Source organism: Ochlerotatus camptorhynchus, unplaced genomic scaffold (genome assembly GCF_037179485.1).
Source record: "Ochlerotatus camptorhynchus isolate MF236.1 unplaced genomic scaffold, CSIRO-AGI_Acam_v1.1 ptg000209l, whole genome shotgun sequence".
In the NCBI taxonomy this organism is placed as follows: Eukaryota; Metazoa; Arthropoda; class Insecta; order Diptera; family Culicidae; genus Ochlerotatus; species Ochlerotatus camptorhynchus.
This window is the reverse complement of record NW_027040699.1, coordinates 1632343-1650639: the sequence shown is the minus strand read 5'-3', so window position 1 is coordinate 1650639 and position 18297 is coordinate 1632343. Positions and strand designations below refer to the sequence as shown.

Here is an 18297-nt window from a genome sequence, read left to right as displayed (position 1 = left end):
ACACAGCAAAAAAAAATGTAAACTCGATTAATGTAATTCAAGCTGATGTATGAAATAATGATGTAATAGCAAAAAGCAGATACAATATTACATCAATAGATGTAATTTTGTTCGCAAAATCGATGTACATCGTACAACGTCATATTACACAACCGATGGATTAACCTGGTTGCAGCAGTTTGGATGTAATATTCAACAACTTTTTTTTCTGTGTATTTGCGCAAATAGGCTTTTCCCTATCAATCTTCATTTAGACAACAAAAGTCCGATGAAGAGAATAATAAATAAATAAATAAATGTAATCAGAGTTGATAATAGAAGAGTTACGCACTAATGTCGATCAATGGGCATTATTTTTTTTAAATATTGGCAACCTTTGTTTTTGTTTACTCCTCGGATGACTTCACCTGGGTTGTGAAAGTTTCCTCTATTGTCTTGATTTGTGCAAACAATACTTCCCCACGCAACAGAGTCCGTTTGTCTACTAAGCTCGATATAGGTAGATTTTGGTTTCAGTCTGCGTAAATCTTCTATTATCAACTCTGCTATTTACGATTACTTTTTCAAAGGGACGTATCAGTGCATTTGATCGTCGATTTGGCGTAACTAGTAGCTCGCCCACGCATGCTAACACTACCATCAGATAGGGGAAATTTCCCCTTCCTGCTTGTGGTGTTAGTAAGCGTGTGCGAGTCAAAAGTTATTATAAGTCGTTTGCTGGCCCCCTAATGTTACTTAAGTCAAAGTGTATTTACCAGGATATTCGGAAGAATTATCAATCACGTCTCCTTAAGTACAGCCCCTTCATCATTTTAAGACGAAATCATCTTAGCAACAAACAGTTCGATTTATTCACTTTAATAATAAGAGAGCGAAACGACGAACGTACACTTTTCACGGGTTTATCTGCGCTGTTACTTAAGACAAACGGCATCTCCATAGAAATCGGGTGACTTAAGTAGGTAACATTGAACATATTTTGATCGGAAGGTGATTACGTCAAAAAGCAATTTGACTGGTAAATGAATTTAAAAATGGGATGTGATCCTATATTCGGACAGTATAAGTGTAATAAGCAGGAGCATCGATTGACACTGATATCTCGAATTTGTTTACCTTTGTTACTTTCGACGTAATGAAAATTTGCTCTTGAATTGTTCTGTTTTGTGTCCTTTTTTTTCCTTGATTTGTTTTCCGTGCTGAGCACCAATGCTACCAACGCCAGGAAGGCAGGGCAGTTCCCACACACCTGGACCCTACCACCTATCGACCCATCATACCCATAAACCGGGGACCAACGGCTTAACTTCCCTCCTCGTGATCGCCTCAGAACAACCCGACGGCGCCGACTGGGATTGAACCCAGACCTGCTGGGGTGAGAGGTAATCACGAAAAGGAATTTAACAGGACATGAAAATGTTACGTTAATGACGGCAGTAAATAATGCAAGCATTCTTCCTATTCAGCGAGTCGTGTGACGACTTTTTTTTACGAGAAATTTGAAATAAAATCCGTGCCAAATCCGCGCGAACTTTAAATCAAAATCGCATCAAATCCACGCGAATTTTAAATTAAAAACGCGCCAATCCGCACTATAACGAATCTGAGGTAAGTAACATCGCGTCAGAACAAAATATGCACCCATATTGTTGTTTTTGTTCGAACAATACAAAAAATAATGATAAGCAAATCCGCGTTGTCGTAACAACCCTGTGTGAAACTCTGTAACTAGTTAGGTGACTGTCCATTTGATTTGCACTGAGAGTAACCTCACAAGACGAACCACCACATTAGTGACGGAGAATCACGACTCGCAAAATAGGGAGGATTGACACCGAAGTTCAATCGAAATCGGCTCCATCGTGATCAAAATTTGAATACAAAAAAGATGGTCACCCTACCGTTGGATAGATGTCGAATTGGATTCTTCACAGGGTTCGAAAATTTGCGATCCTCTACAACCGACGTGGATATACGGAGATTTTCTTTCAGTTCCGTGCAACTCAAACTAATCACCAGTGTTTTTCAGCAGAATCTCCACTTCCAGACTTCACAGTTTATTCTTTAGCGATTAATCCACGGGATCCAGCGACAGACATCACTTTCACCGTTCATTAGACACTCATACTGTTTCAGACAAAAAAAATTTAAATCGCCTACATTTGTCGTCTGCACCTTTATAACAACACTTCCCCGATTCCGAGGAAGTCAATTATCCGATGAGACTGGAAATCTCGGAACAGCAGCGAAGCCAGGAAGCAAACATTCTCCACGATAGATCGATAAGATGTAAACAGAGAATCGTGGTATAACCGGTCCGCGTCCGAAGCTTACAGCTTCAGCTTGGTACGTCTCCAGTGACGGCGCTTGGCGTTGTAGCTGCAGGGATCGAAATTAAAAAAAAAAACCGCTCATTAGAACTCGGAGATTTCCTACGTATATAGGTAACAATCGAACAAACTTACCGGATCGTGTTACCAGTGCGCATTCTGATCCATTGTGGAATGGGTCTGTTTTGCTTCAGCTTTTTGGCCAGCTTCTGCTTAATCCGGAAAGTCTTGTGGGCCGACTGCAACGGGAAACGAAAGGCATTGTTAGTTAGTACACTTTTTCAACTACGACAAGCGATTTGCTCGCCCGAAACCGGTAGAAAATTCAATGTTTTTACGCACCATCTCGGTCAAATGTGTTCACCTCAGTGCAATTTGACGGAAAAGAGATCGTCAGCGGCTTGTCGGAAGTTGACGAACGCAAACTTGTGAGGTTTTTGACAGGTGAGGGGTTCAGGCGGAAACGCAACATTTTGGCGACGAGGGCGCTCTCTTTTGGTGAGCGAAGATTAGTTTTTGGTCGGGCTTCCAACAGGTGTCGCTGGAAAATGTAGAAAGGAGGTGCTGAGGTGCAGCCCTGCTGTAAGTACTTCCCAACTAAAATTAATAATAAAGCATAAATTCTATGCTCAGATGACAGCAGTGGGTTTGTTTACAAAGAATTTAAACTATCTGGCCACACTGTGTCATGGGTGCTTTCATAACAGAGTCGTGTGTTTCAGTGAAAAATTAAAATACTAATTTCTAAGCCCATTTAAGTAGGGTTTGTCGCCAAAATGTTGAAGCAAGTGCTAAAATCAGGTTCCACTTATCGAACGTTGCTGACTATTCAGAGGAACTTCCTCTCGGAGGCGTATTTATGCAGGGAAGCATGGCAAGCAAGGCTCAGCACACCGGTGCTGTCGAAGGTGAACCATGAAGCACTCTACTACGAGCTGGAACAAAAATTCCAACAGAAGAATAAGGTTTCGGCCATCGATATCGATATCTATGCCAACAAGCTGGTGGACGATTCGCATATCGACGAGGTGGCCGATTTGATGTACAAATTCCGCCTGACGGAAGAAGCATCGAACATTTTGCACTCGACACAACATGCCGTCGCCCGGAACTACATCGAGCACAGTCACTATGCGGAGTTGATTGAAATGCTGGACAACCGGATCGGTTACGGTGTATTTTTGGACGATTTTACGGCAAATCTAGCACTGGATCGGTTGGTAACGACGAACGAGTTCAAATGGGCAGCACGGTTCGCCACCTTGCTGGGACTGCAGGAGGATTTCAGCAATCCCATTACGCGTTCCCTGGCCACGTACGGATGCTATCGATACGTCAAGGGTGATGAGATTGACCATTTTGATGATTTGATTCCACCGCCGCCGGCCGATCCAGCGGAGGAGAAGAAAAAGAAAAAGAACGAGGTTAAGGTTCGGGTCAAGTTCCTTCGGAATGAGTACTTCGATGATCACTTCGACCTGAGGGATTCGAAGCTGCTGCTCGGGAAGACTTTCTGTACTTTGGGATTGAATTGGGGAACCGGAGTGGTGGGAGATAGCTGCAAATTGCTTGGTTTGGTGCTACATCAGAAGTGGACCAAGGCGGTGGAGTATACGTGTGGCAAAGGGTTAGAAATCAACGGAGACGTTGTGAAGCTGGTGCGGACGTTCCTGGAGAAAGTGGAGAACAAGGAGGACGAGGATTATACTCGACTGGTGGAGGCAGTTGGGAAGATTGAATCGAGCGTGAAGGTGAACAACGACAGCTTCGAAAAGCTTCTGCTCGGTGAGGTCAATAAGAGTGTAGCCGATAACGAGCAGCGACAGATCACGGAACAGGTCAAGGTGCGGACGGGGTAAAGTAGTGTTGAATTTCGTGTATTGATCAACCTTTAATTTTCACAGATCTACAGCGACTGGTGCGAGGTACGGCAGCAGCGTCTTGAAGAGGAACTGGCTCGGCTGCAGCGAGCTAAACGCATCCAGGACGTGGAACGGGTGGCGAGGGAAATGGAACAGGAAGAACAGAAGTTGTGGTTCTTTGAAAACGAGGACAAGATCGACCTGCAAATCGACAGCAAAAAGGTGTTCTATCCGAAACGCTGGTTCGGTAAAAAGAAGAAGCCACGTGTCGTGGACGAAGGCTACATTCCGCCGGAGGTTCGTCAGCGACAGGAACAGCAGTAAACGATGGATGGGGCCGTTCTTTCAATAGTATAAATCAAACCAGCAAAAGTTGAATAAAGCTTTCCATGGGCACTTTAGTGTGTTCTCTTCTCTTTTGAGTATCGTCTTAATCAATTTTGTGTGGACAGAAGCTGATGCTACATCTTTCTTTGCCTTCCTTAACTCTTAACATTCGTTCCTAAAATATTCCGTTAGTCTTGCGTGTGGATAATTAAAAAAAATGATCAGTTTTACAAATTTAAACAAACTTACTCGCTTGCCCTAATGTTCCGTCAACCATCAACCGGCGTATGCTCTCCTCAAGCCGTTGACTTTCGCTCTGCATCTCGGTCAGGTCGTGCGTAATCTGTCCGAGATTGGCAGCTGTGTTCCGGGTTTTCTCGCTTTCGATCTGATCCTCTAGATCGCGCAACTCACGCTTGATGGCACCGGTGTCCTGCACCAGCTTGATGAGCTCCTCGCAGTCCGAATGGAGCGTAACAAGCAGCTTATAGGCCCGCTTAGAGTGTTCGTCCTTCTTGGCATTGCGGAATATCAAATCATCCGTCACGGTAAATTGTCGGTCCAGCTGGCCGGTGATGGTGTTTAGCTCTTTCTGTAGTGTGCGCGTGTCCTGCAGGATTTTGTCGATGCCATTCTTCTGCTTGCGAATGTTACCAATGATCTCCAGAATCCGACTGGTGTAGGCCGTCCGGCTGATAGTTTTGTTCAGCTTCTCGAATTCCTTCTGTAGACGGACATGCATGGCACCCTTGGTTTGCAAATCGACGACCACTTCCTCGCACTTTTGTCGGGTAGATTCGATTTGGTCTAGAACTTGCTGGGATTTGGACTGTGGAATGAAAAAGGATTTTTATAAGTTTTACAACAAATCAAACAACCAGCTCACCAATTTATCGGAATTCTTCACGCGATGCGCTTCCAGTGTCTCAACGAGCGGAGTCCGATGGGCATCCCACTGATCCTGCAGCTTCTTCATCCGTTCTCCCCCGGCAGCAATGATCGCCTCCAGCTTCTTCACGTTCACCTCCGGATCTTCGAGCAAAATATGCGTTCGTTCCTTGATCTTCTTCTCCTCTTTCAATTTAACAATTGCTCTCCGATAGACCTCCATCGACTCTCCCAGCTCAGTTCGACTACCGTGCACAGCCGCATTTTCCTCAACGTTCTGCTCGATCTCCTCCCGCAGTGCATCTATATCGTCCTGGAGCGACTCTAACGGGGTCTTGCCCGGTTTCGACTCAACCGAAACCTGCTCCAAAATCACTTTCTGAACCACCGCACCCAATGCACCACTAGGTTCAACCTTCCGCTGATTTGACACACTATTTGAAAAGTACTCTAGTAACTTTTCATTCGACGAAGGTAGCCTAAACTGGCGATCTACCTCATCAATGGCACCGCCGGTCGCGTTCGATTTCATTCCTCCATCGTTGGCAACTATCAACGACGGAATCAAACTACCCTCATCGAGGCCGTCCAAATTTCTACGGGACCAAAACTCTTTGACTTCTGCAGCGACATCGGCCTGGGTAATGAATGGAACGCTAATCTTCTTGGGAACGAACCGACGGAATGCTATTTGTGCTTGCGAATCGCTGACTCCACCATCCCGATTACCTTCCAGTAATCCCATTCGGCAGAACTCTGGCATCCAGGGTGCGTGCAGTTGGCTCTGCAAGGTACTCAAAATTCGATTCTCCAACTCAGTGGCACTGTCCAGCGGTTGTCCACTACCCGCAGCTTTATCGGCCGAATCCTTCGGAAGCTTTTCAACCAAAAACATCAACACCCGACGAACTTCCGCCACATTCGAGTACAGAAACGTCTGGTAGCCAATGTCTCGCCGGTAGCCTATCGTCTAAAAAAATCAGGCTTTCAATCACAACGAACAAACCATCGCCCCCTGAACAAATTATACCCGACATGCTTCCGCGAGGCTAGCAGTGACGGTGAACCTCTGCGCCATTCCGGGCGGTAACGATCGAGGGAGATCCAGACTGGGGTCGATCAGCGTAATACATTTCGATACAATTTGAACCAACAGCGACGGGCTGATGTCTTCCAAGCTCGTGACTTCTTCATCGAGATTGCTTGAATAGATATGAGAATTAAAAAGCTTAATTATTTACTACAGATGAAAGACCGCTATGCAACAAACCATTCAATTTGCCGCAACGAGTGAAGAATGATATTGTCAATCTCATCCATGGTTCCGGTTGCAAATGGAAACCTTACAAGTCACCGATGCCTGTGGAGTTGTTCAATTGATTAATCAGTCAGTGCTAGCGAGTGCTTGTTTGTCAAGAAGTGGGACGTTTCAGTTTCCTCACTCACGTATACGCATAGGTATTTGCCTCTTTTCTTTACTTTCTCAACTCTGCAGAACCCACAAACCGACGGATTAATATGAGTGTAAACGGAGCTGCTGCTAGATGATAACGAGCAACAACAGCAGGACGTCCAAACGGACCGACACGAACGTTGCACTTTTCGTAGTTCACTAAGCACTCACTCAAACCACCATCAGCGGAAAATTAAATAAAAATTGCTTATCAAATCGGCGAGCAAACAGCTACTCGGTTGTAAAAATAATAATGTTAATAATTTATTTCGTCTTCTGACAGATTGTGAAATTTTTGGTCAACATACACACGAACCAATACATGCATGCGAAAATTTATGCTTTATTTACTTTGGTCGGGTAAAAATTAAATGCTGGCTGCAGGGATGGTGTGGGTGCACGGCCAATGAGAATAACTCAAAAAGAGTCACTTTTACCCAGTTGCTTGGTCAAATTTCTAAAAATTGAGGTTTTCTCTCGGTTTACTCAGCGCCTGAGCGATAAAGAACTTTCATGCTTGTTTCGAAACAAAAATAATCTATTTTAATTTCAACACTATCCATTTGACAGTAGTACAATTCATTTCAAAAGTTTATACTTTTAACGGTAGTGTGTGCGCTACTTTTGATTTAACAGTTAGATGAATTTTGTTTTGAAAGCAAACCGCTTTCTACCAAAAAGAACCAACGCAAACTTTTAATGCTACCAACCAGGGGGTAAGTCACTCTGCCACCTTGTGTTAACACCCACAAAAACACACTCCAAACACCTTGCCACCCAGGCAGTCTCCACATAACAGATAGTTTTTCATCAATCCTGGCACCACTTCCAAGAATGTTAACATATTATGTTGTTTATAATAGACCAATCCATGATCTGATTTTATCATTCATTTTTGACAGTATGATCTGCTTTTTATTGATCTGAACCTCTCAAATGAGGAAACAAACCAAACTAATCTGCCAAATTATTTAGAACGCTTGGTTTATTTATGTGACCCAGGATATCAGCGATTTTTTGCTGTAGGTTTTTATATAGCTTATTACCCTACTTACCGTGCATTTTAATCTCTATTCTGCGGTTATTTCCTGGGTTGTTTTTAAAATTTGTAAATTTATTTTCGTGATATTATTACAGTTCATCATGGTAAAGGCGCAGCTACAAAGCAAGACCATGCTGGAGGTGGCTGGGTTCAATTCCCGGTCCGGTCTAGGAATTTTTCGGGTTGGAAAATTTCTCGACTTCCCTGGGCATAGAAGTATGATTGGACTTGCCACACAATTATACCAATGCAAAAATGGTACAGGCATCGAAAGCTCTCAATTAATAACTGTGGAAGTGAATCTAGAACACTAAGTTGAGAGCACGCAATAAGCTAATATGCGATATGCAATAAGCTTGAAATGCGAAGAAGAAGAAGAAGAAGAAGAAGAAGAAGGGTTGCTTCGTCTCACTTTGCTACAAACATATTTTTCTGAGGTATAGAATAGAAATGCCTGTAACATACAAGAAGAAGTTGAAAAATGTGTTTCACCCATAAAACCTGTCAATTTCACTTTCAGAGCGTCACAATCAGCGCAACCACTTCGTGTAACTTACAAGTACTAATTATCATTACAACATCTAATAAATTCATAATTCAAAGAAAAAATTTATAGCAAGTGAGTGGAAGCAACCCTGCTGGGAAGAAAAAAAAATCAGGTCATATACTTTTGTCTTGTACTGTTTAAGCATATCGTTGGAAATCATATTTATATATTAAATTATTATTCTATTTTCACAACTGTTTAGTTTCTGTCGAATTTTTGAAGAATAATCCTGAGGACCCTCTCGAGGACATCCCTGAGGACATCATTGAGTACTGTCCTGAGGACAACTCAGACGGTATCTGAAGATATACCCAGCTATAGCTATGAGCACATCGATAAGGACCCTGCTAAGGACATGGCTACAGACAACGATGCTCTTGCCCAAGGTAATAATAAAATAAATATATTTGGAAATAAATTGTTCCTGATGCATGTGGGCGTCTATAGTGGAATACCTGTATACAGAAGAGAGAATAATTAGTTAAAAATGGAAATTTTTCTATTCTCGCAACTTGTTAGTTTCTATCGAATTTTTGGACAGTAATCCTGAGGATAATCCTCTGGACGAAGACATCCTAGAGTACAGCCCTGAGGACAAATATGACGATATCTCTGAAGACAGACCCAGACCCAGACTCGTGCCCGTAGAGAACTACCAGTCTTATACACTTAGTACGGGGCGAAGTTTACCAGCTGTGAGCTTTCATTCGCGAGTAATCGACGTCTAAAGCCATTGTTTACAAAAGCAATTCGGCCTTTTTGAAATGTTCACACCGCATTACAAATTTAATGCGGCATGAAATCGCCAATTCAAACTCATCCATCTTCACAAAATAGTTGTTCTCAAGGGAAGCATTGAACCAACTTCCTCCAACCAGTAGGATCCACTTTTTATCCCACTCACGGATTTTCTTTCTCAATGAATCACGAAGAATGTTCACATGGTTTCTTACGGATCTTCATCATTTTTACTCCCTAAAAAAGAGTGGAATTAACAGTACATGAACGGCGGCTCCTGGTTTACTGATAGTAAGTATCCGGTCGGCGGAAAGAGAACAGCTTCCTGTAGCGCTTGTGGTGGTATCTTTGCGCCAGTGGGAAGCGGATCTTCGAGTCGTGGAACTGCTTGATGTGAGCACGACGGGTCTTGGAGGCCTCAACCGATTCGACCTTGATGATCTGTTGGGAAAACATTCGCATCAGTGATTCTTTCCGGGTCAATACTACAAAAAAGCAACTCACCTGAATGGAGTGGGCACGGGTACGGTGGCGCGAAGCCATATCGCTATAGCACTGCGTGACAGCACCGCCAACGGTCAGATCACGATTCTCGCGGTTCATGTTGTGGGTACCGGAACGGGAATCGTAGCGCAGCCAGATGCCGAAGTTCTTCACGCACAGCGGAGTTTTCTCCAGGATACGCTTGACCGAGGCAATCTCACGGGTGGCCTTCTTGAACTTACGCAGCTGCCGCAGGAGTACCAGAAACGGGACTTGGCCACGATCTGGTCCGGTGCGAAGATGTGCATCAATTCCGCCATGTATCACGCACAGACTGTCGTTTGCTTATTGGATTTTACAGGATTTTACCATAGGAGTAAAGAGCTATAGCTGGTATACAGTCACCGTCAACGCCAATAAACAACGACGATCGCAGGGGGATCTGTCATTTTCAGCGATGTGGAAGTCATGGTTGCCAGTAAACATTGTATGTTGCCGCTTGACGTTTTGACAGCTCATTCGACACAGAAACACCCTGAAACACCCAAAAACACACAAGAAACACAATCAGCACAGTCACAAGGTGGCAGAGTGACTTACCCCCTGCTACCAACGCTTTAATTTTTTTAATTTATCGATTTATTTTTTGAGTGTACGCAATTTAAGCAACTGCTTCCCCGGCAAAAGGCTAGCTTTGCTTTATGAAGCAATTCTCGCCTAACTTTTCAAAAGGTCCTAAGTAACAAATGTAAACAAATCGAGTTTATAAATGCACATTGTAACATTTGTACCTAAGAACATTATGCACACACACACACATTCAGATTAATGTCAATTGAATTGAGAAAATTCTAAATGAACAAAACGTCTGAAGTCCAAATTTGCATTAACGATGTTTCACTGTTACATAAGACGTTTGACTATGTTCATCAAGACAAACGTTTGAATTTTCAGAAAAAAAACCAAAACAATGCAGATCTGTACTTCGGTCATTTGTGTTTATACGAGTAAAACGTCTAAAATGTTCAAACAAACCAAAACAATGTGATTGTGCATATCGGAATTTTCATGTCAAGCATTTTTCTACTATTTCCGCGTGGGGTGGTGGGGGGTGTTTGACAATTATCCACGGCCCATACAAATTTTGAAATTTTAATATGGACAATTGTCTACGCATGGGGAGGGAGGCGGGGTCAAGAATACGGAAAAGCTGTCTACGTAGTTAATGAACAGCCCCTAAACTAACACTGTTATCAAATAAAAAGCAGCTCACGCGACCACCAACGATCGACCAAAACAATCTGTGGGCAGTGTTGCGATATACCGTTGAAAAAAAGTTGATGCATTGTCCAATACTCATATTGTTCGTTTAACTCGTATAACTTAAATTATGTACTCATAATGCTTAAAAACAAACAAATAATGTTGAACACATAAATGGCCTATGTAACTGTGATTATAACAAAACGTCCTGGAAATCCTATGTATGAGTGCTCATTGCAAAACAGCCTATATTACGTGATATAGGCTAGAATGTGAACGGGGTATTAATCATGGCATTCAAGCGTGACTCATATATTATATTTTTAATCCTTTTTGAATGCTTGTTTCAGATTAATTTTGAATGTTGACTATTCGGGACCAACCCAACAGTTGAGAAGCTGTACAATCCGTTTTGATGCATGAGAATGGCTCGATCAATGTGGAATTGGTGAATATCAAGATCGAAGGCGACGATCCGATATCCATACCACTGGGATCGGCTTCCGTTGCACCACTACCACCAGACATTTCAACGAAGCATACAATTAATAGCGTTTCGTGGGTCAACCAAGATGAAGATTTAGCCGTACCTACCGACAAAACATTGTTGACTTTTCTAACCATTTTAAATTTAATATGGAAGCCTAATAAAGCTGGGAGCTCGGCTGGGAGTAACCGGAAGATTTTTTTCATTAACAGTTAATCATTAAAAGTTCTCATCACAACTAAATTATAAAACATTTTATTCTTTACTGGTAGTAATCATTTTTACCCAACTTTAGAACCTCTCTCGTTTAACTTCCTCCGAAATTGTTTCAGATGGTCACCATCCTTGGCATCTTCACGTAGGTGTTCCGCTGCTTTCTTGTCCATCTTGTTTCACTATGTCGATTTATTTTACATTTTTAGTGGCGATGAGAATTCGTTCCAAATTGATTAGGTTCTAGGAACGAGTTCATCTGCACAATGTTGCACACCATCTAGAAAATAATATATTCCATTAGCAATAATCCTAAGTTATGAGATCTAACACTTACCTGCTAGATTCCCAAAATATAACCTGACAATGCTCCTATCTCTATACAGTTCAAACAAACAGCCGTACGCCCGTAAAGAGCAACTCAGGGAAAGCGAAGCCAAACGCGCTGAAGATGAAATGAAATTCTGATACCTGTCCCCTGGTAGAAAATTCGACAAGTTTGGAATGCCACCGCAACAGCAGCAACAGCAGGTGGTGGAGAATAATTCACTGTTCTATTTGAAGGGATTGAGTCTTGGAAGAAAAAAACAACTAAATTGGCGTTGACGGCACCGTCGAAAAATTTGCTCTTCCAGCAAATTTAGACAGTTTCTTATGGGAATTTTCGGTGGAGTGAAAGGATAGTACAAAGTCCGCCATGTTTCACGCACAGTCTGACGTTTGCTTATGGATTTTCTCATAGGAGTAAAGAGCTACAGAGTCGCCGTAAACGCCAATATTTCAACAAACGTAAAAATTAATGGCAGTGGTGCCAGAATTCATGAAACATTAGCTTTTATGCGACGGACGCGTGTTAGTGGGTGTTTGAAGTGTGTTTTTGTGGGTGTTAGCACAAGGTGGTAGAGTGACTTACCCCCTTGTAAGAAATAAATTAAAAATATTTTTTTTTTTGGTTTCTGAAGACCACTGTTCTTCTGTGAAGTTTCCGAAGTTTTTCTACATTTATTGAACTTTTATGCTCCCTCGATTTTCATGGAATTAGAACGAAATGGTGTTCTATGATTTTCAATGAAGTTCTCAAGATTTTTCTGAAGTTCATAAAACTTCCCCTAAATTATCGGCACTAATTTAAAACTTCTTCAATCATCTAAACTTGCCTTGTGCCTGAACGATTACTGAATTTCTTAAAAGTTCTCTACACTACCCTGAAGTTATCAGTAGTTTAGAGAACCAGCAACTTTACTGAAATTAATTAGTTTTCCTTGAAGTTTTGAAAATGTAACTCAAGTATTATAACGATTATTAACACTCGCTTTTCACTGAACTTATCTATGCTTACCTGGAGTTCTCTAAATTTGTTTAATAATTCAGCAAATTTTGTGGTATATATATTTATAATTCCTTGACGCTTCTGACGTTTTAGGATCAATCATAGAAGTCTTGGAATACCCTATAATTCCACGGAACTCCTTGTAAGTCGCTGCAAATTTTTTTTAAGTTAATGGGATTATTCTGACGCTATCTGATCGTCCTCGAAGTACTCGGAACTTCGCTGAATATCATTAAACTATATAAAAATATCTAAATTTAGTTCTCTGGAATTTCTTGAACATATCGCTGGCTTGCTAAAAGTTCTCGCTTTTTGTTATTAATGTAACTTCGTTGATGTTCTCTTATCAACTCAGCTAAATTTCCGCATAACACCCTTAACATACTCTCACGTTTTCCCAACGTTCATAAAACTTCCAGGATTTCTCTCGGAGCTTTGCTGAAGTTTTCGGAAATTCACTGAGTTTCTCGATATTTCTTTAAGGTTTCAAATATTTCCTTGAAATTATTTGAACTGCCTTTGATTCTCTGACCTGTCTTGATGTTACCGAAGCTTCTATAAAGCTCTTAATTCTATTGAAGATCTCGATTCTGCTCGAAAATAAATAGAATTCCCGTAAACACCTTCAAATTTCCCTGAAATTCTCTGAAGGTCTGTGTAGGGGTAAGAGGGGCATAGTGAGCATCCCGTGCACCAGCTTGGACTTCCGGCTGTTCGGAACAAATTGGTTGGTGCTAAAATCAATATCATAATGATATTGAACCTACAAACAGTTGATTTGTTTCATGCAGCTAGAGATCCAGGGCCAAATTGAGAGATGCTCACTATGCCCCTCCTCCCCCTACTTCCCTGAAATTCGCATAACATCTTAAGGGTTCTCGATTTGTTTTTCAGCACATCATGGAACTATCGTGAATTTATCTAAATTTACGATTATAGATTTTTAATCTATCTAGCTTTTCTGAGGGGCTAAGAATTTCTTAAAAATTTGCACAATACCCCTGACAATACCTCTAAAGTTTTCTAAATTTCTCAAGTTCACTTGACACCTGTTAAGTTCTCTGAAATTCTAGGAACTTCATAAAAGTTCCTGAAAAGTCTCGGATGCTAAAAGAACCGCTTTGAGCTTCCAGTAATTTTCCCATATTTTCAGCTCCCCTTATGTTCTGCAGTTTGTTTATAGAGCTTCACTGAAATTCTCAGCATTTCCTTTCATTCCTCAGAACTTCTCCAAAGTTGCTACAATTGTTGTAAAGTTAATGGGACTGCATTGAAGATCTCTAATCTATTATAAAGTTAATTACGAACTTGAAATAAATCATTTTTTTTTACTTAATTCAGGCACTTTAAATATTTTCAATATCTTGAACTTGTACGTGGAATACGAAACTTCAAGACATTGAATATTTTTGATCTTGGACTTACTTACTTGGAAAACTCTGGTTATTTTATCCAGAAAAATGAGTAGACATCCTGTGTATAGAGAAAGACGATTAAGCGTCACAACGCAAAGAATAATCAATCTTGAAATAAAATCACGCTAAAAAGGTTGAAAATAGTGACTTATTACAAGAAAAAGTGACTTTAGTGACTTGGCCTTAAAAAAAGAGACTTTTTAGTGACTGAATTGAAAAAAGTGACCAAATCACACTAAAAAGTGCATCACTACCAGCCTTGACATAGTGAAACAAGATGGACAAGAAAGCAGCGGAAGAGAGTACCAGAGCTGAGCCAAGCCTCTATGCTAATACCATAGAGGTAACTCTAAGACCAGAATGTCCCGAAGAAACGTGCTCAACTTTTTGGCTTAGCTCTGGTACTCTCTGCGGTCCCAACAGGGGGTAAGTCACTCTGCCACCTTGTGACTGTGCTGATTGTGTTTCTTGTGTGTTTTTGGGTGTTTCAGGGTGTTTCTGTGTCGAATGAGCTGTCAAAACGTCAAGCGGCAACATACAATGTTTACTGGCAACCATGACTTCCACATCGCTGAAAATGACAGATCCCCCTGCGATCGTCGTTGTTTATTGGCGTTGACGGTGACTGTATACCAGCTATAGCTCTTTACTCCTATGGTAAAATCCTGTAAAATCCAATAAGCAAACGACAGTCTGTGCGTGATACATGGCGGAATTGATGCACATCTTCGCACCGGACCAGATCGTGGCCAAGTCCCGTTTCTGGTACTCCTGCGGCAGCTGCGTAAGTTCAAGAAGGCCACCCGTGAGATTGCCTCGGTCAAGCGTATCCTGGAGAAAACTCCGCTGTGCGTGAAGAACTTCGGCATCTGGCTGCGCTACGATTCCCGTTCCGGTACCCACAACATGAACCGCGAGAATCGTGATCTGACCGTTGGCGGTGCTGTCACGCAGTGCTATAGCGATATGGCTTCGCGCCACCGTACCCGTGCCCACTCCATTCAGGTGAGTTGCTTTTTTGTAGTATTGACCCGGAAAGAATCACTGATGCGAATGTTTTCCCAACAGATCATCAAGGTCGAATCGGTTGAGGCCTCCAAGACCCGTCGTGCTCACATCAAGCAGTTCCACGACTCGAAGATCCGCTTCCCACTGGCGCAAAGATACCACCACAAGCGCTACAGGAAGCTGTTCTCTTTCCGCCGACCGGATACTTACTATCAGTAAACCAGGAGCCGCCGTTCATGTACTGTTAATTCCACTCTTTTTTAGGGAGTAAAAATGATGAAGATCCGTAAGAAACCATGTGAACATTCTTCGTGATTCATTGAGAAAGAAAATCCGTGAGTGGGATAAAAAGTGGATCCTACTGGTTGGAGGAAGTTGGTTCAATGCTTCCCTTGAGAACAACTATTTTGTGAAGATGGATGAGTTTGAATTGGCGATTTCATGCCGCATTAAATTTGTAATGCGGTGTGAACATTTCAAAAAGGCCGAATTGCTTTTGTAAACAATGGCTTTAGACGTCGATTACTCGCGAATGAAAGCTCACAGCTGGTAAACTTCGCCCCGTACTAAGTGTATAAGACTGGTAGTTCTCTACGGGCACGAGTCTGGGTCTGGGTCTGTCTTCAGAGATATCGTCATATTTGTCCTCAGGGCTGTACTCTAGGATGTCTTCGTCCAGAGGATTATCCTCAGGATTACTGTCCAAAAATTCGATAGAAACTAACAAGTTGCGAGAATAGAAAAATTTCCATTTTTAACTAATTATTCTCTCTTCTGTATACAGGTATTCCACTATAGACGCCCACATGCATCAGGAACAATTTATTTCCAAATATATTTATTTTATTATTACCTTGGGCAAGAGCATCGTTGTCTGTAGCCATGTCCTTAGCAGGGTCCTTATCGATGTGCTCATAGCTATAGCTGGGTATATCTTCAGATACCGTCTGAGTTGTCCTCAGGACAGTACTCAATGATGTCCTCAGGGATGTCCTCGAGAGGGTCCTCAGGATTATTCTTCAAAAATTCGACAGAAACTAAACAGTTGTGAAAATAGAATAATAATTTAATATATAAATATGATTTCCAACGATATGCTTAAACAGTACAAGACAAAAGTATATGACCTGATTTTTTTTTCTTCCCAGCAGGGTTGCTTCCACTCACTTGCTATAAATTTTTTCTTTGAATTATGAATTTATTAGATGTTGTAATGATAATTAGTACTTGTAAGTTACACGAAGTGGTTGCGCTGATTGTGACGCTCTGAAAGTGAAATTGACAGGTTTTATGGGTGAAACACATTTTTCAACTTCTTCTTGTATGTTACAGGCATTTCTATTCTATACCTCAGAAAAATATGTTTGTAGCAAAGTGAGACGAAGCAACCCTTCTTCTTCTTCTTCTTCTTCTTCTTCTTCGCATTTCAAGCTTATTGCATATCGCATATTAGCTTATTGCGTGCTCTCAACTTAGTGTTCTAGATTCACTTCCACAGTTATTAATTGAGAGCTTTCGATGCCTGTACCATTTTTGCATTGGTATAATTGTGTGGCAAGTCCAATCATACTTCTATGCCCAGGGAAGTCGAGAAATTTTCCAACCCGAAAAATTCCTAGACCGGACCGGGAATTGAACCCAGCCACCTCCAGCATGGTCTTGCTTTGTAGCTGCGCCTTTACCATGATGAACTGTAATAATATCACGAAAATAAATTTACAAATTTTAAAAACAACCCAGGAAATAACCGCAGAATAGAGATTAAAATGCACGGTAAGTAGGGTAATAAGCTATATAAAAACCTACAGCAAAAAATCGCTGATATCCTGGGTCACATAAATAAACCAAGCGTTCTAAATAATTTGGCAGATTAGTTTGGTTTGTTTCCTCATTTGAGAGGTTCAGATCAATAAAAAGCAGATCATACTGTCAAAAATGAATGATAAAATCAGATCATGGATTGGTCTATTATAAACAACATAATATGTTAACATTCTTGGAAGTGGTGCCAGGATTGATGAAAAACTATCTGTTATGTGGAGACTGCCTGGGTGGCAAGGTGTTTGGAGTGTGTTTTTGTGGGTGTTAACACAAGGTGGCAGAGTGACTTACCCCCTGGGTCCCAAGCTAATCGCTTCACCCCTCGAAACATAGGAAAATCCACTCATTTTATCTGTCAAACTTTCATAGCGAATCAAAACAAACATAGTGTAGTACTGGAATTTATACTAGAATGGGGTACGTTAGTCGATTTGCTTGGGACCAATAAGCTAGTCAAGTAGTGAGCCAATTTAAAATCGTTAGTTTCGTATTGATTGTTGGTATAACAACGTAAAAAGCTTATTAAGAGACCGTAATTGGCTGATTATCGTGTCGTCAGTTTAGCGGGGGGAAGGGGGATACCGTGCCAGCACCATATTTGACGCAGTTCATAATGGTGACGCACTTGTGTATTTTTAATTGCATTTCGATTATGCCGAGATATTTTAAAAATTTCTTACACTATCATCCCTAGAGCACTGGAACTAATATTTGCAACGTAAACGTTTCAAAAATATTAATGGAAAATAGTCGAAAATGATTGGCGTCTTGCAGTGAAACTTTTCCAAACTTTCGCCACCTACATTTCGAAGTGAGAACTACTAGAAGGAGGATACTTTCCAAATTAATCATGTTTTGTTGTTTTTCACATCATCCACATCCAGAGGGCCAGTCACTTTCGAATGTATGGGAATGGTAGGAAACCATTTGGAAATGCATGGAAATTTTCAGTTTTTATTCATTATCGTCTTTATGGGCAGTTTTAGATGCACAAAAATTGCACGAGTACATTACTATAGTGAAAAGGTAAACACTCGTTTATTTGTTTCCTTCTGTGAAAGCATGTTTAGTCACAAATCGTGGATTTTCT

The 18297-nt window shown here is 41.4% G+C and overlaps 3 protein-coding genes and 2 pseudogenes across 5 annotated transcripts; 2 read left to right on the top strand and 3 right to left on the bottom strand.

Moving 5' to 3' along the window:
- Positions 1 to 2161: 2161 nt before the first annotated feature.
- On the bottom strand, positions 2162 to 2781 carry RpL39 (ribosomal protein L39). Its single transcript, XM_065224319.1, has 3 exons — positions 2673 to 2781; positions 2466 to 2569; positions 2162 to 2379 (listed from the first exon to the last, which is right to left on the bottom strand). The coding sequence occupies exons 1-3, from the start codon at positions 2673 to 2675 to the stop codon at positions 2331 to 2333; spliced, it is 156 nt and encodes a 51-aa protein (XP_065080391.1). The 5' UTR covers positions 2676 to 2781; the 3' UTR covers positions 2162 to 2330.
- Positions 2782 to 3001: 220 nt separating this feature from the next.
- On the top strand, positions 3002 to 4608 carry LOC135703139 (uncharacterized). The gene is made up of 2 exons (XM_065224241.1): positions 3002 to 4174; positions 4235 to 4608. The coding sequence occupies exons 1-2, from the start codon at positions 3107 to 3109 to the stop codon at positions 4514 to 4516; spliced, it is 1350 nt and encodes a 449-aa protein (XP_065080313.1). The 5' UTR covers positions 3002 to 3106; the 3' UTR covers positions 4517 to 4608.
- LOC135703137 (coiled-coil domain-containing protein 22 homolog) lies at positions 4566 to 7077 on the bottom strand. 3 transcript variants are annotated; one of them, XM_065224239.1, is made up of 5 exons: positions 6854 to 7077; positions 6678 to 6767; positions 6438 to 6609; positions 5406 to 6377; positions 4566 to 5348 (listed from the first exon to the last, which is right to left on the bottom strand). In XM_065224239.1, exons 2-5 carry the CDS (start codon positions 6725 to 6727, stop codon positions 4755 to 4757), a joined length of 1788 nt encoding a protein of 595 aa, XP_065080311.1. In that variant the 5' UTR covers positions 6728 to 6767; positions 6854 to 7077; the 3' UTR covers positions 4566 to 4754. The 3 variants fall into 3 exon arrangements, with proteins under 3 accessions (XP_065080311.1, XP_065080312.1, XP_065080310.1); XM_065224240.1 differs by having other exon boundaries at positions 6887 to 7077; XM_065224238.1 differs by lacking the exon at positions 6854 to 7077 and having other exon boundaries at positions 6678 to 6838.
- A 2308-nt stretch (positions 7078 to 9385) lies between these two features.
- LOC135703135 (large ribosomal subunit protein eL20-like) lies at positions 9386 to 10005 on the bottom strand (annotated as a pseudogene).
- Positions 10006 to 15069: 5064 nt separating this feature from the next.
- LOC135703136 (large ribosomal subunit protein eL20-like) lies at positions 15070 to 15689 on the top strand (annotated as a pseudogene).
- The last annotated feature ends 2608 nt before the right edge of the window (positions 15690 to 18297 follow it).